Here is a 20,601-nt window from a genome sequence, read left to right as displayed (position 1 = left end):
TGCAAGAGGCTGGGAGCCCCGGCACCTGAGTTGACCTTTGGTGGCACCTCTGCCTTCCACAATTATGGGCCTGGCTTGGGGTCCTAACTCTGAGGAAGGGAAATCTCCTCAATGTCAGGGCATGGAGGTTTCTTGGAGGAAGTCTCGGCCCCAGCTTGATGGCCAGAGGACATAAGGAGTTGCCCTCCGGGCTCAAAGGGGACTCCCTGGACTCACTGTACAAAAGGCAGTCTTGGGTTCTCTTGGGGTGTGGTGAGTTGTTCCAAACCCTGTGCCCCTATACTTTCTGTGCCCTGCCCCTATGCCTGGGGCCAACATGAAACTGGAGGGTCCCATGGGGTCAGCCTCGTTGCCTTGGCCTGAGCTACCTGGCTGCCCACTGATAGGCCAGAACATGCTAGGGGGAGGGGCAACAGCAGGAAGACAAGGGGGGAGACCATCAAGGACTCAGGACCATAGCCAGCCCAGTCTCTGCTTCCTCCTCAATGAGGGAGGTAGAGAGATTGGGAGATCGGGGGCCAGTCCTAGCTCCACCTCAAGCAAGTCACCCACTCTCTTTCTGTGGGCCTCACTTTCCCTATCTGTCAAACAAGGGCTTAGCCGAGTGCCCCCTAAGAGCCCCCTTCCAGTGAGAACATGCTGAGAGCATTTAGCAGCGCCTAGACTGAAAAGGGAGCCCTAGTAGCACAGTGGTTGAGAGCTCAGCTGCTAACCAAAAGGTAGACAGTTCAAATCCACCAGCCGCTCCTTGGCAACCCTATGGGGCAGTTCTACTGTCTTCTATAGGGTTGCTATGAGTCAGAATCGACTTGACAGCTACAGGTTTGGTTTGGTTTTTTAGGCTGAAAGAGAGTCCCACAGACAGACAGGGTATCTATTGAGGAGGGGACTTCCAGAAGGTGGGGGCAAGGCCGCATCCCAAAGAGAGCTGACTGAAGTCATGGGCTGTGGCCTAGACCTCCCCTCACCCTTCAACTGGAACCAGAGCCAGGTAGCCCTGTCTAATACAGCCATCACTAGCCACATGTGACTCAAAATTTAAACTAAATAAAATTAAGCTTTTTATTCCTCAGCTGCACTAGTCACATTTCAAGTGCTTAGGAGCCAATCGTGGCTCCGCAGCTACCATACTGTACTACACAGATAGACCATTCTGTCATCACAGAAGCTCTAACAGACATCATTACCTTAAAGCAATGGGCCTAAACCAGGGGCAGGTTTGCCCCCAGGGCATTGTTGACTGTGACAACCTAGTTAGTAGAGGGTAGGGATGGTGCTCAATATCATACAATGCACAGACAGCGCCCCCACATACAACAGAGAATCATTTAGCCCCAAATGTCAATGGTGCCCAGGCTGAGAAGCCCAGCGTTAGAGGTCTCTGCCAGGACCTGGAGGCTCAAGCCCACAGTGAGGAGTTGGAATGGAAGCAGGTCCTGTGGGGAAGTGCGCCACTTCCCCTTCCACCAGTTAGTAAGCATCCATTCCAAACCTTCGGCCCGCCCAGCAAGAAGCATTCAAGCTAAAGGCCCCAACCTGAAGAGGGAGGGTCTCTCTTCCATCCTGGGGGACCACCCCCCACAGCTGCCAACACCCCAACATCCTTTTCCATGGGCTTAATGGGCACTTTGGCCAGGACCGTGCTGATAGCATCACTCAGGCCCCTCCCAGGTGAGATCACATCTGCTCATCTGCGAGTCAGCTGCCCCGAGTTAATGAGAGCCAGCAGGCAACGCCACCTGCCCCACCTGCCCCAGCTCAGGAGCAGAGAAGGCGGGTGAGACCCAGAAACAGACGTTGAAACATTTGGGACCAAATCACGCTTTCTTTTTCTATTGGGGCGGGGGGGACGCTTTGTCGTAAGGGAGTCATCCTGTGCATTATAGGATGTTTAACAGCATCCCTGGCCTCTACCCACTAAATGCCAGTAGTATGCCCCTCACTGTAACAATCAAAAATGCCCTGGAGCAGGGGGCGGGAATCGCCCTTGGCTGTGAACGACTGCTGTAAGGCCACAGTGTCCATTAGAGCTTTCTGTGATGACGGAAATGTTCTGTTGTGGTTGTTAGCTGCTGTGGGGTCGACTCCGACTCATGGCAACCCCGTGTGTTACAGAGTAGAGCTGTGCTCCATAAGGTTTTCTTGGCTGTGATCTTTATGGAGGTAGATCTCCAGGCCTTTCTTACATGGCGAAGCTGGGTGGGTTCAAACTGCCAACCTTTAGGTTAGCAGTGGGGTGCAAACTGTTTGCGCCACCCTTGGAAATGTTCTATATCTGTGTAAAAATCAAACAACAAAAAACACTGGGGAGCTCAGCAGGTCCAGCCTGCCCTTGGACAGGGAGTGGCTCTCCTCTGGAATCCCAGCTGACTCCCAGGGACAGGGAGCAGGCTCTCACCATGTCGGGGAAGAAGGCTTCTGCGTAGGAGCCCTTCAGAGAGAAGAGCTGGGGGATGTCGATGATGTCACGCTCCGTCAGGCCCAGCTCCCGCTTCAGCACCTCACGGTTCCAGTCAATACATTTCTAGGGACAGGAGAAGAGGCAGCCGGAGCCCACCGGGGAGACCGAAAAGAAAGGCACCTACTGTGCGCCAGGCCTGTGCAGAGCCCTCCACACCTTCTCGCACCTTTGACCCTCACAACAGCCTTGTGCAATAAAAGCCATTGCTATCTCCAGATGGGGAAACTGAGGCTCAAGGGACTTGCCCAAGGGCACAAAGCTAGGAAGTACAGAGCTGGGTTTGGTCCCAGGCAGTTTCTGGTTCCCTTGTCCCTATACCCCACTGTCCCAGCCACAGACACAGCATGGTCTATGTTCCTGCTCCATCTCACCAGTCTAGGAGAAAGTGCCGGCACTGCTGGGGGAGGGAATGAAGGGTCCCCCTCTCACTTACTGAGCAGCCACCCTGTACCAGGCATGCAGCAAGCATACCCTGCCCCTTAATGACACCTTTGTTCCACCCATTCTCCTCACAGGAGAATTGACTCTCCATCCCCCCCACCCCCAAAGGCCCGGTTTCTTCACCACAGCTCTGTCATCATGAGAATTCCGTGTTGTTCCATGGAAATCAATCATTCCTCAGAGCAGGACCAGAGCCTCCCTCATTAGACTGGGAGTTCCTGAGGGCACGGCTGTGTCTCTTCCATCAGACCGAGGATTCCGAGGGCAGAGCCCCTACTCTACCCACAAGTTCCCCAGCCCTCCAGAGGCTCACAGTCCCTCCCCACCACTCCAGTAGTTCCTGGGCCTGCTTCTCCCTACAGTGGGTGGAGCCCCAAGAGTAGCTGATGGTCCTGCCCTCACCTGTACATAGAGACTGTCACTCCGGAGGCTTCTGTCCGCCAGCATCTCATTAATGCTTCTCTTGCTCTGATATTTCAACTCTGAAAGAGAAAGAAAGAGATTATGTGGAGTCAGGGAGTACCGCCCCAGGAGAACTCAGACTTGGGGGCTGCATAATCCAGACCAGGATTTCCCTCCCACCTCAGTGCCAAGGGAAATCCTGGTGGTGCAGTGGGTAAGTGTGTGGCTGCTAACCAAATGTTTGGCAGTTCAAATCCACCAAGTGCTCCATGAAACCCTATGGGGTAGTTCTACTCTGTCCTATAGGGTCACTATGAGTCGGAATCAACTCGGTGGCAGTGGATTGGTTTTTTTGTTTGTTTGTTTTGTTTTTCAGTCAGGATAGAGAAAGCCAGAGACAGGGAAGCCTCAAGGGAACAGGTTCTGGTTGCAAGTAAAACCTGGTAGTGGTTTAGAGGCCACCCCCGCCCCTGCCTTGGGAAGGAACTCCCAGACTCAGGGCCCAATAATCACAGTACAGCCATTATTGAATGCCACCATGCTCTGGGCACCTTATTTAATTTAGTATTAATCTTTAAAACAGTTGTAGGAGGAGCTAATTATTGCCCTAGATTCAGAGAAGGGAAACTGAGGCACTGAGAGGTTCAGAACACACACACTATGCCACAGCCATTAATGGCAGGACCAGGATTTGAACCTAGGACTATGGATTCCAAAGGCTGTGCCATGACCTTCCAGTGCTAGTTCTTCAGGTCAGAACACTAAGGTCTGTGGTGGGTACCATTCTTGGAAGTCCTTAGAGGAGGCTCCATGGGGGAAAGGGGGTTCCCTGACCACGAAGCCTGGCTTCTCGCCCTTTCCAACTCTTGAGCCCCCAGCTCTGCTGCTTCCTGGCTGTGTAGCCCTGGGCAAGCCACTTCTCTGAGCCTCAGTTTCCTCGTTTGTGAAAAGGGATAAGAGGGTGGCGACAAGATCAGATAGGGGCGAGAACAAGAAAGTGCATGGCACAGACCCAGCACCCCACCCAGAGTGCTCCTTTCTTCCTGTTTCTTTCCTCTCCTGGGGTGTGGCCCGTGCAGAGGGTGCCACCCCCTTTCTATGTGCCTGGGGCTGTCCCCTGGCCTCTAGGCTTCCCATCCCTTAGCTCCCACATTAGGGTGACTGTCAGGAGAGTCAGTGATAGCTGGCCAAGAGGCGTGAGATCTGCAGACAAAGGGCCTGTGAACAAAGACTCAGTGAGGAAAGGCGTCATGGTGCCCAGGTTGGTGACGAGCAAGCAAGTGAATAGGGTCCACGCAGCAGGTGACGCAGTCATTGGCACTCACCATCAAACTGGGCTGCCTCCCCGTAGCCCTCCTCTCTCTTCTCCTGGAACAGTTTGAGGCAGGCGCTGGGGCTAGCCAGGAGCAACCGGAAGCCCTGGCACAGAGGGAGGGAGAATTGGCTTAGGGACAGGTTCTCCCCAGACAAAGGAGACCCCAAGCGAAGGAGGGTCTGAATTCAGAAGCCAGGCTGCTCATGGGATACCCCCATGCCCAGTCCTGCCCAGCAGCCATGCAGAGTGCCCCCAACTCCCCCAGTGCTCTAGACTGGCTCACACCTCCAGGCCTTTGTTCACGCTGTCCCTGCATGAGGGCCCTTCATCGCTTTGACCACCAGGGAACTCTGATTTCTCCCTTCAAGACCAGTTCAGGGGTCTCCTCCTTCCCAGGCAGAGGGGATAGCTCCTTTGCTTCTGGCCCAGCTGCACCGTGTCCACCTCTGTCAGATCCCTCACCACACTGGGTTGTAATTACTCACTGGGAGGCCTCCCCTACCAGGCCACTGATCCCCAAGAGCCATGCCCTCCCCAGTCACCCCTTCAAGGCAATAGAGCCTAGTGGTTAATGTGGGTCCACTGTCTGAGTTTGAATCCTACCCTGCCACCTACAGGCTGTGTGACCTTGGAAGTTAATTGTCTTTCTGAGCCTCGGCTTCCTTATCTGTAAAATGGGGACAACGATAATAGTACCTACCTCATGGGCTTATTGGAGGACTAAACGAATTAAAACATGTGGTACATAGTAGGTATTCACTAAACATTACCAGTTGTTATCAGCACCATTCCTGGCTCTTGGCTGAGGGGTTTGGGTCCAAGCAAACTGCCAATCAGTGTGAGAATGAGTGTCCTCCTAATCTGAGGCTCTCACCTCCTCCAGGAAGGCTTCCTGGATTAACACTGCCTGGCCTCAAGGCTGCCCTGACCCTAAGCTAACTCTGGACCCAGGGGCTGAGTTGGTTCCAGGTGGCTTTGCCCTATCCCATCCCATTCCATCAGGTCAGGCAGGAGCAGAGGTGGCTCAGCCAGGAGGGGAGGGGACGCACCTTTTGGTCTGAGGTGGGCACAAAGCTCAGGAACTCATCCACATGGCCCACAGAGAGCCAATCCGAGTAGAGCTCCACAGGCGCCTGTACCTGCTGGGCCTGTAGGAAGTTGTGCACCACCTTGGTCATCCTTCGACCACTGGACCTGGCCAGGGAAAGAGAGAGCCGCTGTCACTAACTACATGCCTACCACGTGCTGGCACCACGCAGGCGCTTTGTGTGCACCCCCCATCCAAGCCTCATGAATAGGTCTTCTTTTGTCCCCATTTCCCAGAGGGGGAAACTGAGGCTCAGAGAGCTGTAATGACTTAGCCTAGACCACGCAGCTTAAAAGTGACAGGGCCAGGCTGCCCTGATTCCAATCCCAGCAGTTCCAAGCACAATCCAAGGCCAGGAGCATGGTGGGAAAATGCCCCAGGAGGAGATGGTGCCCTCTGCCCGTAGTGTCCGCTGCCACCAGCTACCCAAGGCAGGGGACGGCAGGTGGGGTACCCCAGGTGCAGTCTCCAGGTGCTCCCAGGAAAATGCTCTCCATCCTCACCATCATCCCAGAGTGTACGGACTCCCTCATCCCAGAACACCCTCCCCAAGGCCCAAAGGTCCTGTGTCCACCCCTACCTCCACCTGTCCCGGGAAACGAGTCAAAGGAGGGAGCTCCATCTGCCAAAGGGAACTGAGACCCTTATTTCACAGCCTGGGATTCAGAGAGGTTGACCCCTTACCCAAGAGACACACAGCCTTGTGCTCAGAACCCAAGAGGAGACCTAGCCTTCCCCTCCCTCAGTCCAGTATTTCCCAAAACATGGTGGCTGGACCACCTGGGGGTCAGATTCCGCAGGGGGTGGTGCTTGTTTAAACCGAGGATTCCTGCCCCCCAGCCGCTGCATATCTCAGAGTCTTTCTGGGCGTCGCCCAGGAATCCTCTTTTGGGAGGCTTATTCCCCACCCAAATCTGCATTTTGTTAAGAATCTCAGCTGATTCTTGAATGTGGCAAAGTTTGAGAGCCACTTGTCACAGTCGTTTAGCTTGAAACGCTGACTCTCTAATCTGCATTAGTTCCTGCAATGAGGCCTGGGCATCTTCAAACCACCCTTGGCTAGCAGAGGGAGGGACTGGTGTGGAAAGCTGGGGCGGGGCGGCGGGGGGCGGGTGGTGGTGCCGAGGGCGCCTAGGGCAGGGAACAGGGGAGCAGAAGCTGGAGTCCCTGAGCTGTGGGAGAAGGCACTATGAAAAGCCACTCGTGCATGGAAGGGACCCTCTGATGGTACCTTAAACAAAACCAAACCCATTGGGTTTATTCTGACTCTAGCAACCCTGTAGGACAAAGTAGAACTGCCCCATAGGGTTTCCAAGGAGTGGCTGGTGGATTCCAACTGCCAACATTTTGATTAGCAGACGTAGCTCTTAACCACTACGCCACCAGGGCTCTGATACCACCTTAGGTGAGGGCAATGCCCCCATTTCACAGATGAGGCAGCTGAGGCCCGGGAAGTTAAAGCGTGACTCATCAAACATCAGAATAATTTATTATACTTGGCATTTTCCACCTTTCCCTGGACACATAGCCATATACAATCACACAAATGCATACTCTCTATAGAGGTTTTTTTTCCCAATATATTTTACAACAACAAAACCCATTGCCCTCAAGTTGATTCTGACTCATAGCAACTCTATAGGACAGAGTAGAACTGCCCCACAGGGTTTCTAAGGAGCAGCTGGTGGATTCAAACTGGCAACCTTTTGGTTAGTAGCCAAATACTTAACCACTGCGCCACCAGGGCTCCTTACAAAAAAAGGGGTTGCATTTCTTGCCCTTACTTGTCCGGCTTAAGAACGTATCACAGACATGCTTTATCTTAAGGAACAGAAGCCAGCCCCTCCTCCTCTCCTCTGCCAGCACCTGGCCAGCGGGCAGCTCCCTCACCTGGATCATCTCAGTAGCCTCTCCATTTCTCTGGTCTCTCTGCTTTCATTCTTGTTCCCCTACAGTCTACCCAGAAGGAGGTTTTCTAATATGTCAGATCACGTCCTTCCTCACGCTCCCAGCTCACTCACAGTAATAGCCAAGGCTTTACAATGACTGTATAGTCTGGCCCCTTCCAACCCTTATGACTCCCCTCCTGCCTCTAAACACTTCATTTGCTCAGCTCCAGCCATGCTGGCCTCCTGCTGTGTCTTGAATGCACCTGCCGCTCTCTGCCTCAGGGCCTTTGCACTTGCTGTTTTCTCTACCAGGAACCAGCCCCATATCCCCATGACTCACTCCTTCATCTCCTTCAGATTTAATTCAAATGTCACCTTCTTTCTCTAGGAGGCCTTTGAGAAGTACAACAACCCTTCATCCCCCTTCCCAGCACAGTTTTTCACTGTAGCACTTGGTACCACCCATGTGCTACAAACCTGACATCTTATTTACCTTGTTTATTGTCTGACATCTCACTAGAACACAGGCAGGGATTTTGTCTACGTTGCTCTCTACTGTATCTACAACCTCACACACATAATAGACATTCCATAAATATTTGCTGGGATAAGAACGCTTTTAAACAGCAGTGTCCATGGTCTGTATAAAACAGAAAATTCCAAAGACAAAGACTAGAAGGAGATATGGCCGACAGTAATAAATGAACATGCTGATTTCGTTTTCGGGGTGGGATCAAGGGAAATATTTTTCTTGCTTTTCTGTTATTTTAATAATGTGCTTTTTAAAGATTAAAAAAAAATACAGTGAGAAGAAGAGCTAGGCTTAAGAAAAAGAAATTGTTCCCAAGTAGAAAGTGACAGAAACCAGAAGCAGTAACGTTGCGGAAGGGGTAGAATGCCCCTTCGGATGCTTTCTTGGAGGCAGCGGTGGATAAAATTGACTACAGCTTGCGAGGTGTCAGGCCTAGTCTCTGAGTCATTCTTGAAAATGCCACCAGGAGGCAGAATTGCTCGAAGAAGTTTTGAATGGCTGGAGCAGAGCGTGGAAAGTGTACAAGAGCAGAGCGTGGACAGAGTGTTTGTTGAACACCAACTCTGTGCCTGCCTTAGGCTCCTCACGCTAAGTATCTCGTTTAATCTTCATGATAAGACTATGACATACATACAAATATCAGCTCCAGGTTATGACCTGAACTCTGCTCTGTCAAGCTCTCTGACTTTGTCCCCCATCAAACCCCTCCTTTCTCACTCCGTTCCAGCCCCACTGGCCTCCTTGCTGTTCTAATGTCTCAGGCACATTTCTGCCTCAGGGCCTTTGCACTGGCTGTTCCCACTGCCTGGGATATTCTCCTCCCAAATAGCTACATTGTTAACTCCCTCATCTCTCTCAAGGCTTTGCTTAAATGTCAGCTTCTCACTGGGGCTTCCCTTATCTTACACACTATATGATTTGCTTATCTATCGTGTTTACTTTTTGTCTGTTTCTGCCTGCTAGAATGTATGTAAGCTGTCTATTTTGTTCACTGCTGAGGTCAGAAGCTAAGGCAGGAACACAGGACAGCAGCCTGGGGTGTTAAATTTTATTTTGGGTTCCAAGGAGAAGGAGACCAGTGACTGTACCACTAGCTTGCTGTGCAGTCCTAGGCAAGTAGATGTCTGTCTCTGAACCTCAAAACCCTATCTGTCCACCAAGGGCCTTGTTCCTGATTTTCAACACAGCATCCAATGCGGTGGGCCATGGCCATACTAGTGACCCTTTACCTTCCCCTCTGGGATCCCTGAGCAAATCCCTGTGGCCTTGAGCTGAGAGAAGGATCCAACTCAGCTCACTGGCTAGTGGGGCTGTGGATGGGGTGCAGGTAAGGGTATACATGTGTTGTGGGACAGAAGCCCAAGGCCAGAAAAAAGGGCAAAGTTCTTGGGGGCCATGCAGAGAGCCCCTTCCCTCCCTGAGCCTACTTCTTTGAGCTCTTTGCCCCTGAGATCAGGTCCCCAGGCTGATGGAGGGGAGGACAACCTCATCAGGCATCTGAGCAGAATGGGTCCAGCCTCCCACCCCCTTCCTCCCCCACATACCTGGGCCTTTCTGAGCCCCCTCCCACCTGAAATCTGACTGGTCCTTGTCTACCGATCTAACCCCTGTCCCCATCAAGCTCTTTCCGTTGAGCCATGCTTTCTCTGGCCTCCAGGCCTTTGCCCATGCAGTTCCCTCTGCCTGGCAAACTTTTCCATTCCACCCAGCTTTGCTCCTTTCTTCACCCGCCTAGCATCTTCCCACCCTTTATCATTGCTCCTCAATATTGTTGCACCCTCTAAGAAGCCTTCCTTGAGACCCACATTGGATTATATGTGATCCCCCCGCCTGACCCCATTGGGGTGTAATTGCTTACTTACTTACTTGTCTCCCTCACTAAACTCTCTCAAGAGCTAGTTCCTTGTCTGTCTTGGTCATTTCCATATCCCCCGCGCTGGGCCCCAGGCCTGGCATACGAGAAGTCTCAATCAGTATTTATTGAATCGGTGAACGAATGCATGGATGAATGGATGTACCTTGACTTTTCTGAACCTCAGCTCACTCACCTGTAAAATGGGGAAAATAATAGTCCTAACCTCTTAAGGCTGTTGTAAGATTTAAATGAGGTAACCCGGACAAAGCACTATGTGCACGGCACATAATAGGTGGTCAATACATTTTATTAAATGAGTTCCGACCTGCTTCAAAGCAGATCCACTTCCAGGAGGGCCAGCTGAACAATACCGAAGCATTAAGAAGGTGGTTTACAGGAGTTCTTTACTCCCAGTAACACTGATTATACAGCCAGGGCAGTTTTCTCATCTCATTTTACAGATGAGAAAACTGAGGCTTAGAGTATAAAATAATTTGTTCATTCAACAAATGGAGAGTTTTTTAAATCTGTTTTGCTCACAGTTATATCCCCATACCTTCAGCTGTGCCTGCCATAGCAATGTGCAATAAATATTTTTAAATTGAGCACCTACTGTGTGCTCTGGTGGCACAGTGGTTAAGAGCTCAGCTGCTAACCAAAAAGGTCTGCAGTTCGAATCCACCAGCCACTTCTTGGAAACTCTATGGGACAGTTTTATAGGGTCGCTATGAGTCAGAATTGATTCAACGACAACAGGTTTGGTTTTGGGGAGGCTTACTATGTGCTAGGTACTGGGGTGAGCGCTGGTTAGGTGATGTACCGAAAATCACATGGCTCGTAAGTGGCAGAGCCGAGACTTGAACCCAAGTCTATCTGATTCCAAAGCCAGCGCTCCGTCCCCTGGAGTCGTTCCCTGCAGTCAGAGAAAGCTGCCCGGAAGTCTCCAGGCCCTTCAGCCCTAGGGGTGTGGGCAGGACCCAACCCCTGAGTAGTGCCTGGGCATGAGTCACCAGCAGGGTGAACACACTCCTCTTACCCTGGCCAACCTTAGCCCTGGGCACCCAGCCTTGGCACCCAGGTTATACGCCTGGGATTGGTGCCAGGAAGCCTCACCTCCTCTGATGCAGAGCACCGAGGCTGCCAGGCTTACCACTTGGGGCTGTGTGGCCTGCCCAGTACCTCCTCTGTGCCAAGACCACATAGTCGGTCAGGGCCTGGGGGGCAAGCTGGGGCAGGGCTGGGCTTCATGCCGACCCTGCACAAATGGGAGGGTGGTCTCCAGGGCCTGTTGTGGGCATGGTCTCCGGGCAAGAAGCAGGGGACCCCACCAGGATCCCACACTGCACACCCTATTCCTCAGGTCCCAGCAGGGGGGGCGGGGACCCATTCTGTAGAATTTAGTAAACACTGTCACCTGTCTAGCACTAAGCCCCAAACACCTTGTTTCCTGCCTAATCACACCTGCCCAGGGTGGAACTCACTTGGTCACTTCTGTCACCCTGGTATCCTGACCAACCACTCACTCAGCTGCAGCCACCTGCCCTGGGCACTTTCAAACCACCACTAACACAGCAGCCATTTGACCTCCTAACTGGAGAGGTCAACAGGTCCATCCCCTGCCTCTGTGCCAGATTGCAAGTCACCTCCCCAGCTCTTCTGATTTCTCAGGAGAAGCTGGAAACCTGGCTTTTTATATGAGGCCTCTGGATATATACTTTTTAATGTCAGTGACTAATTAACATAAAATACTAGGCAGGCCAAAACACTGCGGGCCACTAAAAACCCACTGCCATCGTGTCACATCCAACTCACAGTGGTCCCCTGGATTACAAAGTAGAACTGCTTCATAGGATGTTCTTGGCTATAATCTTTATTGGAGCAGATTGCCCGACCTTTCTTCCAAGGTACTGCTGGGTGGGTTTGAACTGCCAACTTTTAGGTTAGCACTTGAGTGCAAATTATGGTTAAACACTCGGTTTTTAACCAAAAAGTGGGTAGTTTGAACCTACCCAGCAGCACCATGGGAGAAAGCCCTGGCAATCTGTTCCCATAAAGATTTATAGCCTAAAAAACTCTATGGGCAGTTCTACTCTGTCATACGGGGTCCCTAGGAGTCAGAATCGACTTAACAGCACCCAACTATAATAACGACCTGTGCGTTTGAAGTTATAGTGATTCCCTAGAAGTGCTGTTTTTTCAGCGTCCCATTTTCATGTGTTGTGAATTTTTCCTTAAGATTCTGCGGCCTTTGAAATCTAAGATTCTAGAATTGAGTCTTCCATCCTAAAATTCCATGCAGACTGGGGAAGGGTGCTCTGCTGAGGGGAAGTGGGGTTGGATGCAGTAGTAGGTCCTCCTGCCCGCCCGCCCCCTCCTGCCCGCCCGCCCCCTCTTGCCCGGGCCTCTCACTTGGGGTAGCTGCTGCCAATGAGGATCCGGCCCAGCGGGTATTCCTTGCCGCCCACCATGACGGGAGGGCTGACGTCCAGATTGCCGAAGGAGTCGAGGCTGGAGGCTCTACTGAACTGGATCTCCCGAGTTACGTACCCAAAATCAGGGCCCTAGGGGAGGACCAGCAAGACCCCCCCACCAGAAGGAGGAGTCAGTTAGGACAGGAAGAGGCAGGTCTTGGTGTAGGGAGGGGAGTGATGCTGAACGACGCATCCCCCGCCCCGACTCTTCATTCCTGAAAAACAACTTGTATCTACTTTTTAGCAATTCCCCTGTTCTTGGACCACTGAGCAATTAAAGTAAAAGTCAGTAACAGAAAGACAAGAAAATGCCCATATGATTGGAAATTATGCAACGTTCTTTTGAAGAGCCTGGGGTCAAAGGAGAAATCCAAGCGGTGAAATTAGACAGTATTTTGAAGTGAAAGCTAATGAAAATACAACACAAGAAAATGGGAGGTTGAAGAAACACACTTCTAGGGAATCACTGTAACTTCAAACACACAGGTCGTTATTATTGTTCGGTGCTAGTTAGTCTATTCTGACTCCTAGGGACCCCATATGACAGAGCAGAACTGGCCCATAGGGTTTTTTAAGCTATAATCTTTATGGGAGCACATTGCCAGGGCTTTCTCCCATGGTGCTGCTGGGTAGATTCAAACTACCCACGTTTCGGTTAGCAGCAGAGCGTTTAACTGTGTACACCATCAGGGCTCCTTTTAAACACATATATTACAAAGAGAAAAAAAGGATTGAAACTGTTTAGCTTCCATGTTAAGCTAGAAAAAGAACAGCCAATTAAACCCGAAGAAAGGAAATAAAGCAGATAAGAGCAAAAATCAGTGGAAAATGCCCCTGGTTCTACTAGGTGAAGACCGGAGCTTGGGGTCAGGCCCATCCCACCTCCCCAGCACCGCTCCACCCCTGGTTAGCCCGTGGTTAGCGCAGACTCACCATGCAGCGCTCATTGTCACCTCCTCTGGGACTGGTCCCTGACCCTCCTGGTTGAAAGTCCCTGCTCTGTGTGCCCACAAGCTCCCAGACTTCCCTGTCACAGCTCCTATCCATGGCATTGCCCTGGCAGTGGGGGAGTAGGGCAGGTAAACAGGCTGACTGTGGGCTCTGTGACAGTGTGCTCCAGGCCCCCGGCCACCTCGAGAGGCAGTTTAACCACTTAGTTAAGTGCATCTTGGTACCACCAGTGACTAGCTGTGTGGCCTTGGGCAAGTTATGTAACCTCTCTGAGCCTTGGTTTCCTCATCTGTAAAGAGGGCATAATGATAGCATTTAGCCACAGGAGTGTCTGGTAGATTAAATGAGTTAGCTCATATACAGCCAGAGGAGAGTGCCTGGGACACAGTACACAGTTACTGGTACTGCTCTTTCTTGCCTCTGTGTGCACAGTAGGTAGCACAGTGCCTGGCACACAGTAGGTGTTCAGGAAACATTTGTTACATAAATAGAGGCCCCTTCATCTTAAAAACAAAAGAATGTGAGACTGAGCAAGGGTACATTCCCCGCAAAGGCAGACTAGTCTACCCAAGGCTGGTCTCCCCAGAACTGACTCCTCTGGCGACTTCCCCTGGGGCCCACAGGCCCCTTGTCTAGGGGATCTTTGTTGCCCTGGCCTTTCCAGAGCCAATCTGGGTAGTTGCCTATTTGCATGCTATTTCCATATCATTTGCATCTTCTGCCTAAACCTCCCAGTGGCTCTCCAGTTTGCTGACAGTTTATGTCCTTTCTTTCTGCACCCTGGTCCCCAGCCCAAAAAGACCAGGCCCAGGCGAGACTGGGAGTCCCTAGGTGGTGCAAACGGTTAATGAACTCAGCTGCTAACTGAAGGTAGGAGGTTCAAATCCACCCAGGGGTGCCTTGGAGGGAAGGTCTGAAAATCTACTTCTGAAAAATGAGCCACTGAAAACCCTATAAAACATAATTCTACTCTGACACACCTGGGGTTGGCCTGAGCTGGGATTGACTCGATGGCAACTGGTTAGGCAAGACTCATTGGTGGGTGTCCTATTATAGGAAGGTCCCCCAAGAGTTCCCCACTCTGCCCTCTTCCACATACCAGAATCTTCTTATAGGGGAAATCCTTCAGGCCTCTGTTTCGGGGGGAGTCAAATACCACAGGTAAGGATTTGTGGGGGGCTTCGCTGTAGCCAAACTCCATCTCATCCTGGGAGGGGGGAAAGAAAGCCCATGGTGACCTTCTCAGGGGGCGGTTATAGACACAGTGATCCCGCCAGGCCTAGGGCAGGGGGGCCGGGGGACAGATCCTCCCCATGACCTGGGCGGTGGGGTGAAGGGCAAGAGGCGGAAGCAAAGCCTCTTGGGACTCTAGTCAGGAGAGACTCTGGGCTGGAACCAGAGCATGTAGAGGAAAGCAGGAGAGGCGGGGGTGCTGTGGGCAGCAGGAAGGCCTTCCCCAAGATACATGCCCTGAGTCCTGGCACCCAGGCTGGCCTGGCTTCTCCAGGGAGACTAAGGCTGGTTAGGAACCTGTTCCATAGCTTGGGAAAGGACTGGGGCTCAGGCCTCGCCAGGCAGCCCCCATCTGGCCTGGGCTCTGCTCTTGCCCCAACCTGGATCCAGCGGTCATTTCGGTTTTCAATCTGAGGACAGATGACCAGCTTGCAGTTGGCTTTCGATGCCAGGTAAGACATGTCATCCAGAAATTTCTCATTGGAGCCATGAGCATCCATCACACTGTGCAGAAGACAGAGAGCAGAGAGTAGAATAATGACCTCTGGCTGTGGCCTTGGCCTTGGGGCCTGGAGTCAGGGGTAGACAGGGTGACCTCGATTCAGTCTGTGCTAGGCTCTGTGTGGCTCCAGGGCAGTGGGGTTCAGACACAGTCCCTGCCCTGGAACGGCCCACGAGCTAATGGGGGAGACAAGTAGTGTCCCCAGATCACATCAGGTGATAGGGACAATGCAAGGGATAAGCCCAGGGGTGTGAAGCCCAGCAGTGGGATGCCTAAGTGGACAGTCAGGGAGGAGACACTGGAGGAGGTAACCTGGGGACTGAATCTCACTGGTTGAGGTGGTAGAGGTGGGGCAGGTAGCCCCATCTACCTGTGTTTCACCCAGCCAGGCTAAGCAAAGGGGTCAGGGTGGATTGGCAAGCAAACGGAAGGACACACCTGCACACACATGGACCCAGGTGAGTGGAACAAACCTGTCTGGCCACATCCTTCTCGGACCTCTGACTTACGTCCAACTACACTGTGGCCTTTTTCACTGCTCTGACCTCTGACGCAGAGGCCTGAAACGACCTTGCCAACTGAGGCTGAGCCCTCCCTCACCAGGGCCTGACAAGGATTCTCAGAGATGGCAGCAGGACTAGGCACCCAGTTTGGCCAGGGCTCACGGTGGATTCCGGAGGCAGGTTCCCATGTCCTCAGCAGGCATAGGAGCTAACCCACCTCAGAGTGAGGGCTCGGTGTCCTGAGGCCACCAGCAGCCACCAGGGCCTGGCCCCACTGCCCAGACTAAATCCAAGATGATCACAGCTGCTTCAGGGTAGACAGAGTAGAATCAGGGGTACTGGTGCTAGAGCTAGAGCTGGTGAGCTTGGCCTTGGCCTTAGAGCTCAGGGCATGGGGGCAGGGGGGAGGGAGGCACTGACAGCCCAAGCCTGCCCACTGCTGTACTGTGCCCAGCTCTGCACCAAGGGTGCCCTCCATGGATCCATCCAGTCTGTGTGCAGGACAGAACCCTCAGACCCAGCATTCACCTTCATATCTCTGCAAGTCCACAGTGGGGTCTGGTACAGGGAATTTAGGATGGGAGGCTGGTGTTGGGGGGCTCACCTGCACACATACAGCTCCAGTGGGGGCTGGGTGTTGGGAGTCATGATCCAGGGGGCCAGGCGGAAGGCCACGGTGTCTGTGAAGAGCGGTACCTGAGGCAGGGTCTGAGGGGTAAAGGAGGATTCATGGGCCCTGCAGGGAGCCCCAGGCTGCCTAGCCCCAGAGCTCCACACTGGACCCCCGAGCCCCTCAGCCCCGTCCCATCGCCTGATGTTATACACACCCCCGTGTTCACCAGGCTGACGCTGAGGGAGACCAGCCCGAGGAAATCAGTGTCCGGGAAGGCAAGCCCCTCCACGTAGAAGCTGATCTCCCGCTCCCCTGGCTGCCGCTTAATCTCATAGGATAGGTGGTAGGGTCCCAGCACCTGCTTGTAGTTTGAGAGGGAATTCCCACCTAGGAGAACCAGAGTCATAACCAGGAAACAGGGGGCAGAGCCATCTTTGTGGTGAGATCTACTGGGGTTGCTCTCCAGCTCTGCCCACACGTGAGCAGTGTGACCTTGGCTCAGTGCTAGACCTCTCTGAGCCTCAGTTCCTCACCTGTAAAATGGGCCAGTTTATTGTGTTTCCCATGGGGTTGATGTACCCTTTAAACCAGGAAACAGATAAAAGGCCCTGGAACGTGGTAGTTCTGCCCCTGCTCCTTTCTCCTCCCCCTGAGGGTTGTCTGGGAAAGGTCACCCTCTTAAGCTCATGTTCATTAAAGGAAGGCTGTCAGTTCACTTGTTGAGGCTTTGCTTATTCTGTTAAGTGTTTCCAAGTTGGGGCCTCTGCCTAACCGTCCACCACTGGTACACAGGAACGAATATTCCAGTTCCTGCCAGGCTCCTTTAGCCGGAACAACAAGTTCTGGGTCAATTTGAACCGAGGAGGGTGAAGGGGAAGAAGGAAGGGACAGGGCAGGCTTCTTTCTATTTATAAAAACATGTAAGTGCACCTCAGTGTTAGGGATTGATGGGTGTTTTGTTTTGTTTTTAACCCATACACTTTGATTAATAAAAATGCTGACAGAATGTCCGGGTTTAGACAAGCTGGGCTCTCTGAGGCAGGACCTGGCCGTAGCTTCGTTGGTTCCTGCCCCATTCAACCTGCATGGACATGCTGAATGACCAGAGGAGGGGACAGGGTCGAGGCAGTGGAAAGAGGAGGGCTTTGGTGTCCAAGAGACCTGTGTTCAAATGTCTGCTCCACAAGGAAGAAGGAAGAACACCAAAGACAAAAGGTAATTATGAGCCCAAGAGACAGAAAGGGCCATGTAAACCAGAGACTACATCAACCTGAGACCAGAAGAACTAGATGGTGCCCAGCTACAACCGATGACTGCCCTGACAGGGAACACAACAGAGAACCCCTGAGGGAGCAGGAGAGTAGTGGGATCCAGACCCCAAATTCTCATAAAAAGACCAGACTTAATGGTCAGACTGGAATTGGAAAGACCCCGGAGGTCATGGTCCCCAGACCTTCTGTTAGCCCAAGACAGGAACCATGCCTGGGGCCAACTCTTCAGAAAGGGATTGGACTAGAATATGGGATGAAAAATGATACTGGTGAAGAATGGGCTTCTTGGATCAAGTAGACACATGAGACTATGTTGGCATCTCCTGTCTGGAGGGGAGATGAGAGGTCAGAGGGCGCTAGAAGCTGCCCAAATGGACACAAGGAGAGAGAGTGGAGGGAAAGAGTGTGCTGTCTCATTAGGGGGAGATCAATTAGGAATGTATAGCAGGTGTACGTAAATTTTTATATGAGAGACTGACCTGATTTGTAAACTTTCACTTAAACCACAATAAAAATTAATTAAAAAAAAAAGAAAAGTCTGCTCCACCCCCAACTAGATGTGTGGCCTTGAGACAGTGAATTCATGCATATGAGCCTCAGTTTCCCCTGTCTGTAAAATGGGGCTAATTGTTGAACCTCTTTCTAAGGTACTATGTTATATACTATGGTCCCTGGGGCACAAATGGTTTGTGCTGTACTACTAACCTAAAAGGAGCCCTAGTGGTGCAATGGTTAAGCACTCAGCTGCTAACCTAAACGTCAGCTGTTCAAACCCACCAGCTTCTCCACGGGAGAAAAGCTCTGGTGATCTGCTCCCACAAAGATTACAGCCTGGGAAACTCTATGGGACATTTCTACTCTGTCCTATAGGGTCACCATGAGTCAGAATCGACTGCACAGCACACAACAACAACAACTAACCTAAAGGTTGGAGGTTTGAGCATGCTCAGCAGTGCCATGGAGAAAAGGTCTGGAGATCTGCTTCCACAAAGCCAAGAAAACCCTATGGAGACATTCTCCTCTGTAACACATGGGATTTCCACGAGTCAGAATCAACTCACAGCAATGGGCTTAGTTTTGGGATTTTTATGTTGTGTTTGTAAGCTGTAGGCAGAGTTACAAAAAGGTGGTGTGAGGAATAAGATGGAGGAAGAAAGGGTTGAGAAGCAGAGGATGGTGCAAGGAGGGAAGAGGCCTCACCAGGCCACTCACCTCGAGCACAGAAGACCCTCAATCTTTTGGAATCAGACCAGGACATGTTCAAGATCAGCTTGTGGTTGTCAAAGAGCTCGTCAGGACCCTCACAGCTCAACACCATTGGGGACATGTCCTGCAGGTCTGAGGAGAATGATCACTTGAGACAAAACCCCCAACCCCACCCACAGGCTCGCCTCTCATCCCCCACCCTCAACACCCCATACAACCCCTCTGTCACTCACCTGCCAGCGACACCAGCTGGTTGTCGGCACAGTCAGTCTCCGTGGATGTAAGACTGTCCCGGTCACAGTTCACCAGCAGGACAGCCCCATAGCCCTCGGGGCCCCAGCGCCAGGTTTTCTGTGGCCAAACAAAATGCTCAGGGTCAGTGGGACACTGGAGGGGACTCTGAACTTGGCCAGGAACTGGCTGCTTTATTAGCTTGAGGACTTTCATAATCTGGGTTTGTTTAAAGATTTAAAGACAGATCATCGATTGGGAACTGGAGCTCCAGGGCTCTAAACCCAGAGCCACTGCATCCTTATGCAGTGAACAACCTGCCCAACCATACACAGTGGCCCTGCCTGGCCTTCAGACTGGAGGAGCCAGGGTGATGTCACCGTTCCCATTAATGGCCCTCCCCAGCCTGCTGAACTTGGCCCTGCCTGGGGGACAGAGGCTCCCCACCTTGACCTTGATGGGAGTGAGAGGCTGAAGAATCTCTGGGAGACCTGCCTCATGCCCAGCACTTTCCTGGGGCCCATCCTACAGAGGCCCCTACAAGGACCAGTTAATGTCCACCCGTGGTCCTATAGGCCCTGTAAGGAGGTCCAAGCTGAGGTGGGAAAAATGGCTGGAACCAGCCTCTGTTCAACACTGTCCCCGGCACACCTCCACTTTATCCCCCCGCCAGACCCTGCAAGGTGGGGGTCACGTCCCCATTTTATAGAAGACAGAAGAGAAACTCCAGGAGATTAGCGCCCAGTTGCATAGATGAGATTCAAACCTAGGTCTGTGGGGCAGCACAGGACTACTGCTAGCCTTGTGCAGTGAACAACCTGCACAGCCGTCCATGGCAGCCCTGCCCACCTTGTCCATAAGGTCTCATGATTCAGGCTGCCTCTCTAGGGTCTTTCCCTACAACTTGTACTCCTCCCGGGACAGCTTCTAGATACTTCCCATAGGGTAGTATCTTCAGGGTCTGGCTGAAGCTGACCATCACGGCCTCTTCTACCAAAAGCCTCAGCCATCCTCCAACCAAGCCCCTAGAAATAGCCTTGCCTTCTTTTGCCTTCATTCAGTCATCCAACAACCATTTACGAAACATCTACCATATTTAGAGGTCCAAATACAGATCAGAAAACAGAAAAGGTAGCAAGCCAAAGACCCAATCCCAATTCCAAGGTGGCACAAGGGAGACCAGAGAATGTAAGCTATTTTCTAGGAGCCACATAGCATGCCAGTCACACAGCATGGGTTAATGCCCACTTACAGCAATTTGGCAGCCCCTGGATGGGTATCCTAAGCTACTGTTGCATACCACAAGGCCTGCCGCGTCCCAGGACCAGCTGCAGGTTAGCTTGTCACCTCTGCAGTCTTGAGGTAGCCAGGAGAGTCTTACCTTGTTGCCTCGGCTTCTTTTCACCTTGCCCGTGCGGTCTGTGTCCACATCGAGGGAGATGTCTGGAAGGGGATGCAAATGGACTGCCAGTAGATCCCCCAGCCCTGTCTTCATACCTGTAATGTCTAGCCAGGGCAAGCTTCTCTGCCTTCCTAGCCCATGAGAACCAGGAAGCCCTGCTCTGGGGACCATACCCAGAGCTGGAGACCCTTGTGGCAGCCCCCTGAGGTTCAGGGTGTGGATGACATTCATAGGTC

The 20,601-nt window shown here is 52.2% G+C and overlaps 1 protein-coding gene across 1 annotated transcript in view; it reads right to left on the bottom strand.

Annotated features, from left to right (window-relative positions):
* Positions 1-20,601, bottom strand: part of PADI1 (peptidyl arginine deiminase 1) — a 40,297-nt gene that overhangs the window by 1,741 nt on the left and 17,955 nt on the right. The window contains exons 4-15 of the mRNA XM_049878069.1: positions 20,345-20,406; positions 18,966-19,083; positions 18,739-18,864; positions 16,470-16,642; positions 16,247-16,350; positions 15,018-15,141; positions 14,504-14,611; positions 12,392-12,543; positions 5,669-5,813; positions 4,630-4,723; positions 3,305-3,384; positions 2,399-2,524 (exon numbers count right to left, since the gene is read on the bottom strand). Coding sequence (XP_049734026.1) covers positions 2,399-2,524; positions 3,305-3,384; positions 4,630-4,723; positions 5,669-5,813; positions 12,392-12,543; positions 14,504-14,611; positions 15,018-15,141; positions 16,247-16,350; positions 16,470-16,642; positions 18,739-18,864; positions 18,966-19,083; positions 20,345-20,406 — 1,412 coding nt within the window. The remainder of the gene's footprint in view (positions 1-2,398; positions 2,525-3,304; positions 3,385-4,629; positions 4,724-5,668; positions 5,814-12,391; positions 12,544-14,503; positions 14,612-15,017; positions 15,142-16,246; positions 16,351-16,469; positions 16,643-18,738; positions 18,865-18,965; positions 19,084-20,344; positions 20,407-20,601) is intronic.

Source organism: Elephas maximus, chromosome 3, assembly GCF_024166365.1.
Source record: "Elephas maximus indicus isolate mEleMax1 chromosome 3, mEleMax1 primary haplotype, whole genome shotgun sequence".
Lineage (NCBI taxonomy): Eukaryota > Metazoa > Chordata > Mammalia > Proboscidea > Elephantidae > Elephas > Elephas maximus.
The sequence above is the reverse complement of the archived record's forward strand: the minus strand, read 5'-3'. Positions and strand labels throughout refer to the sequence as shown.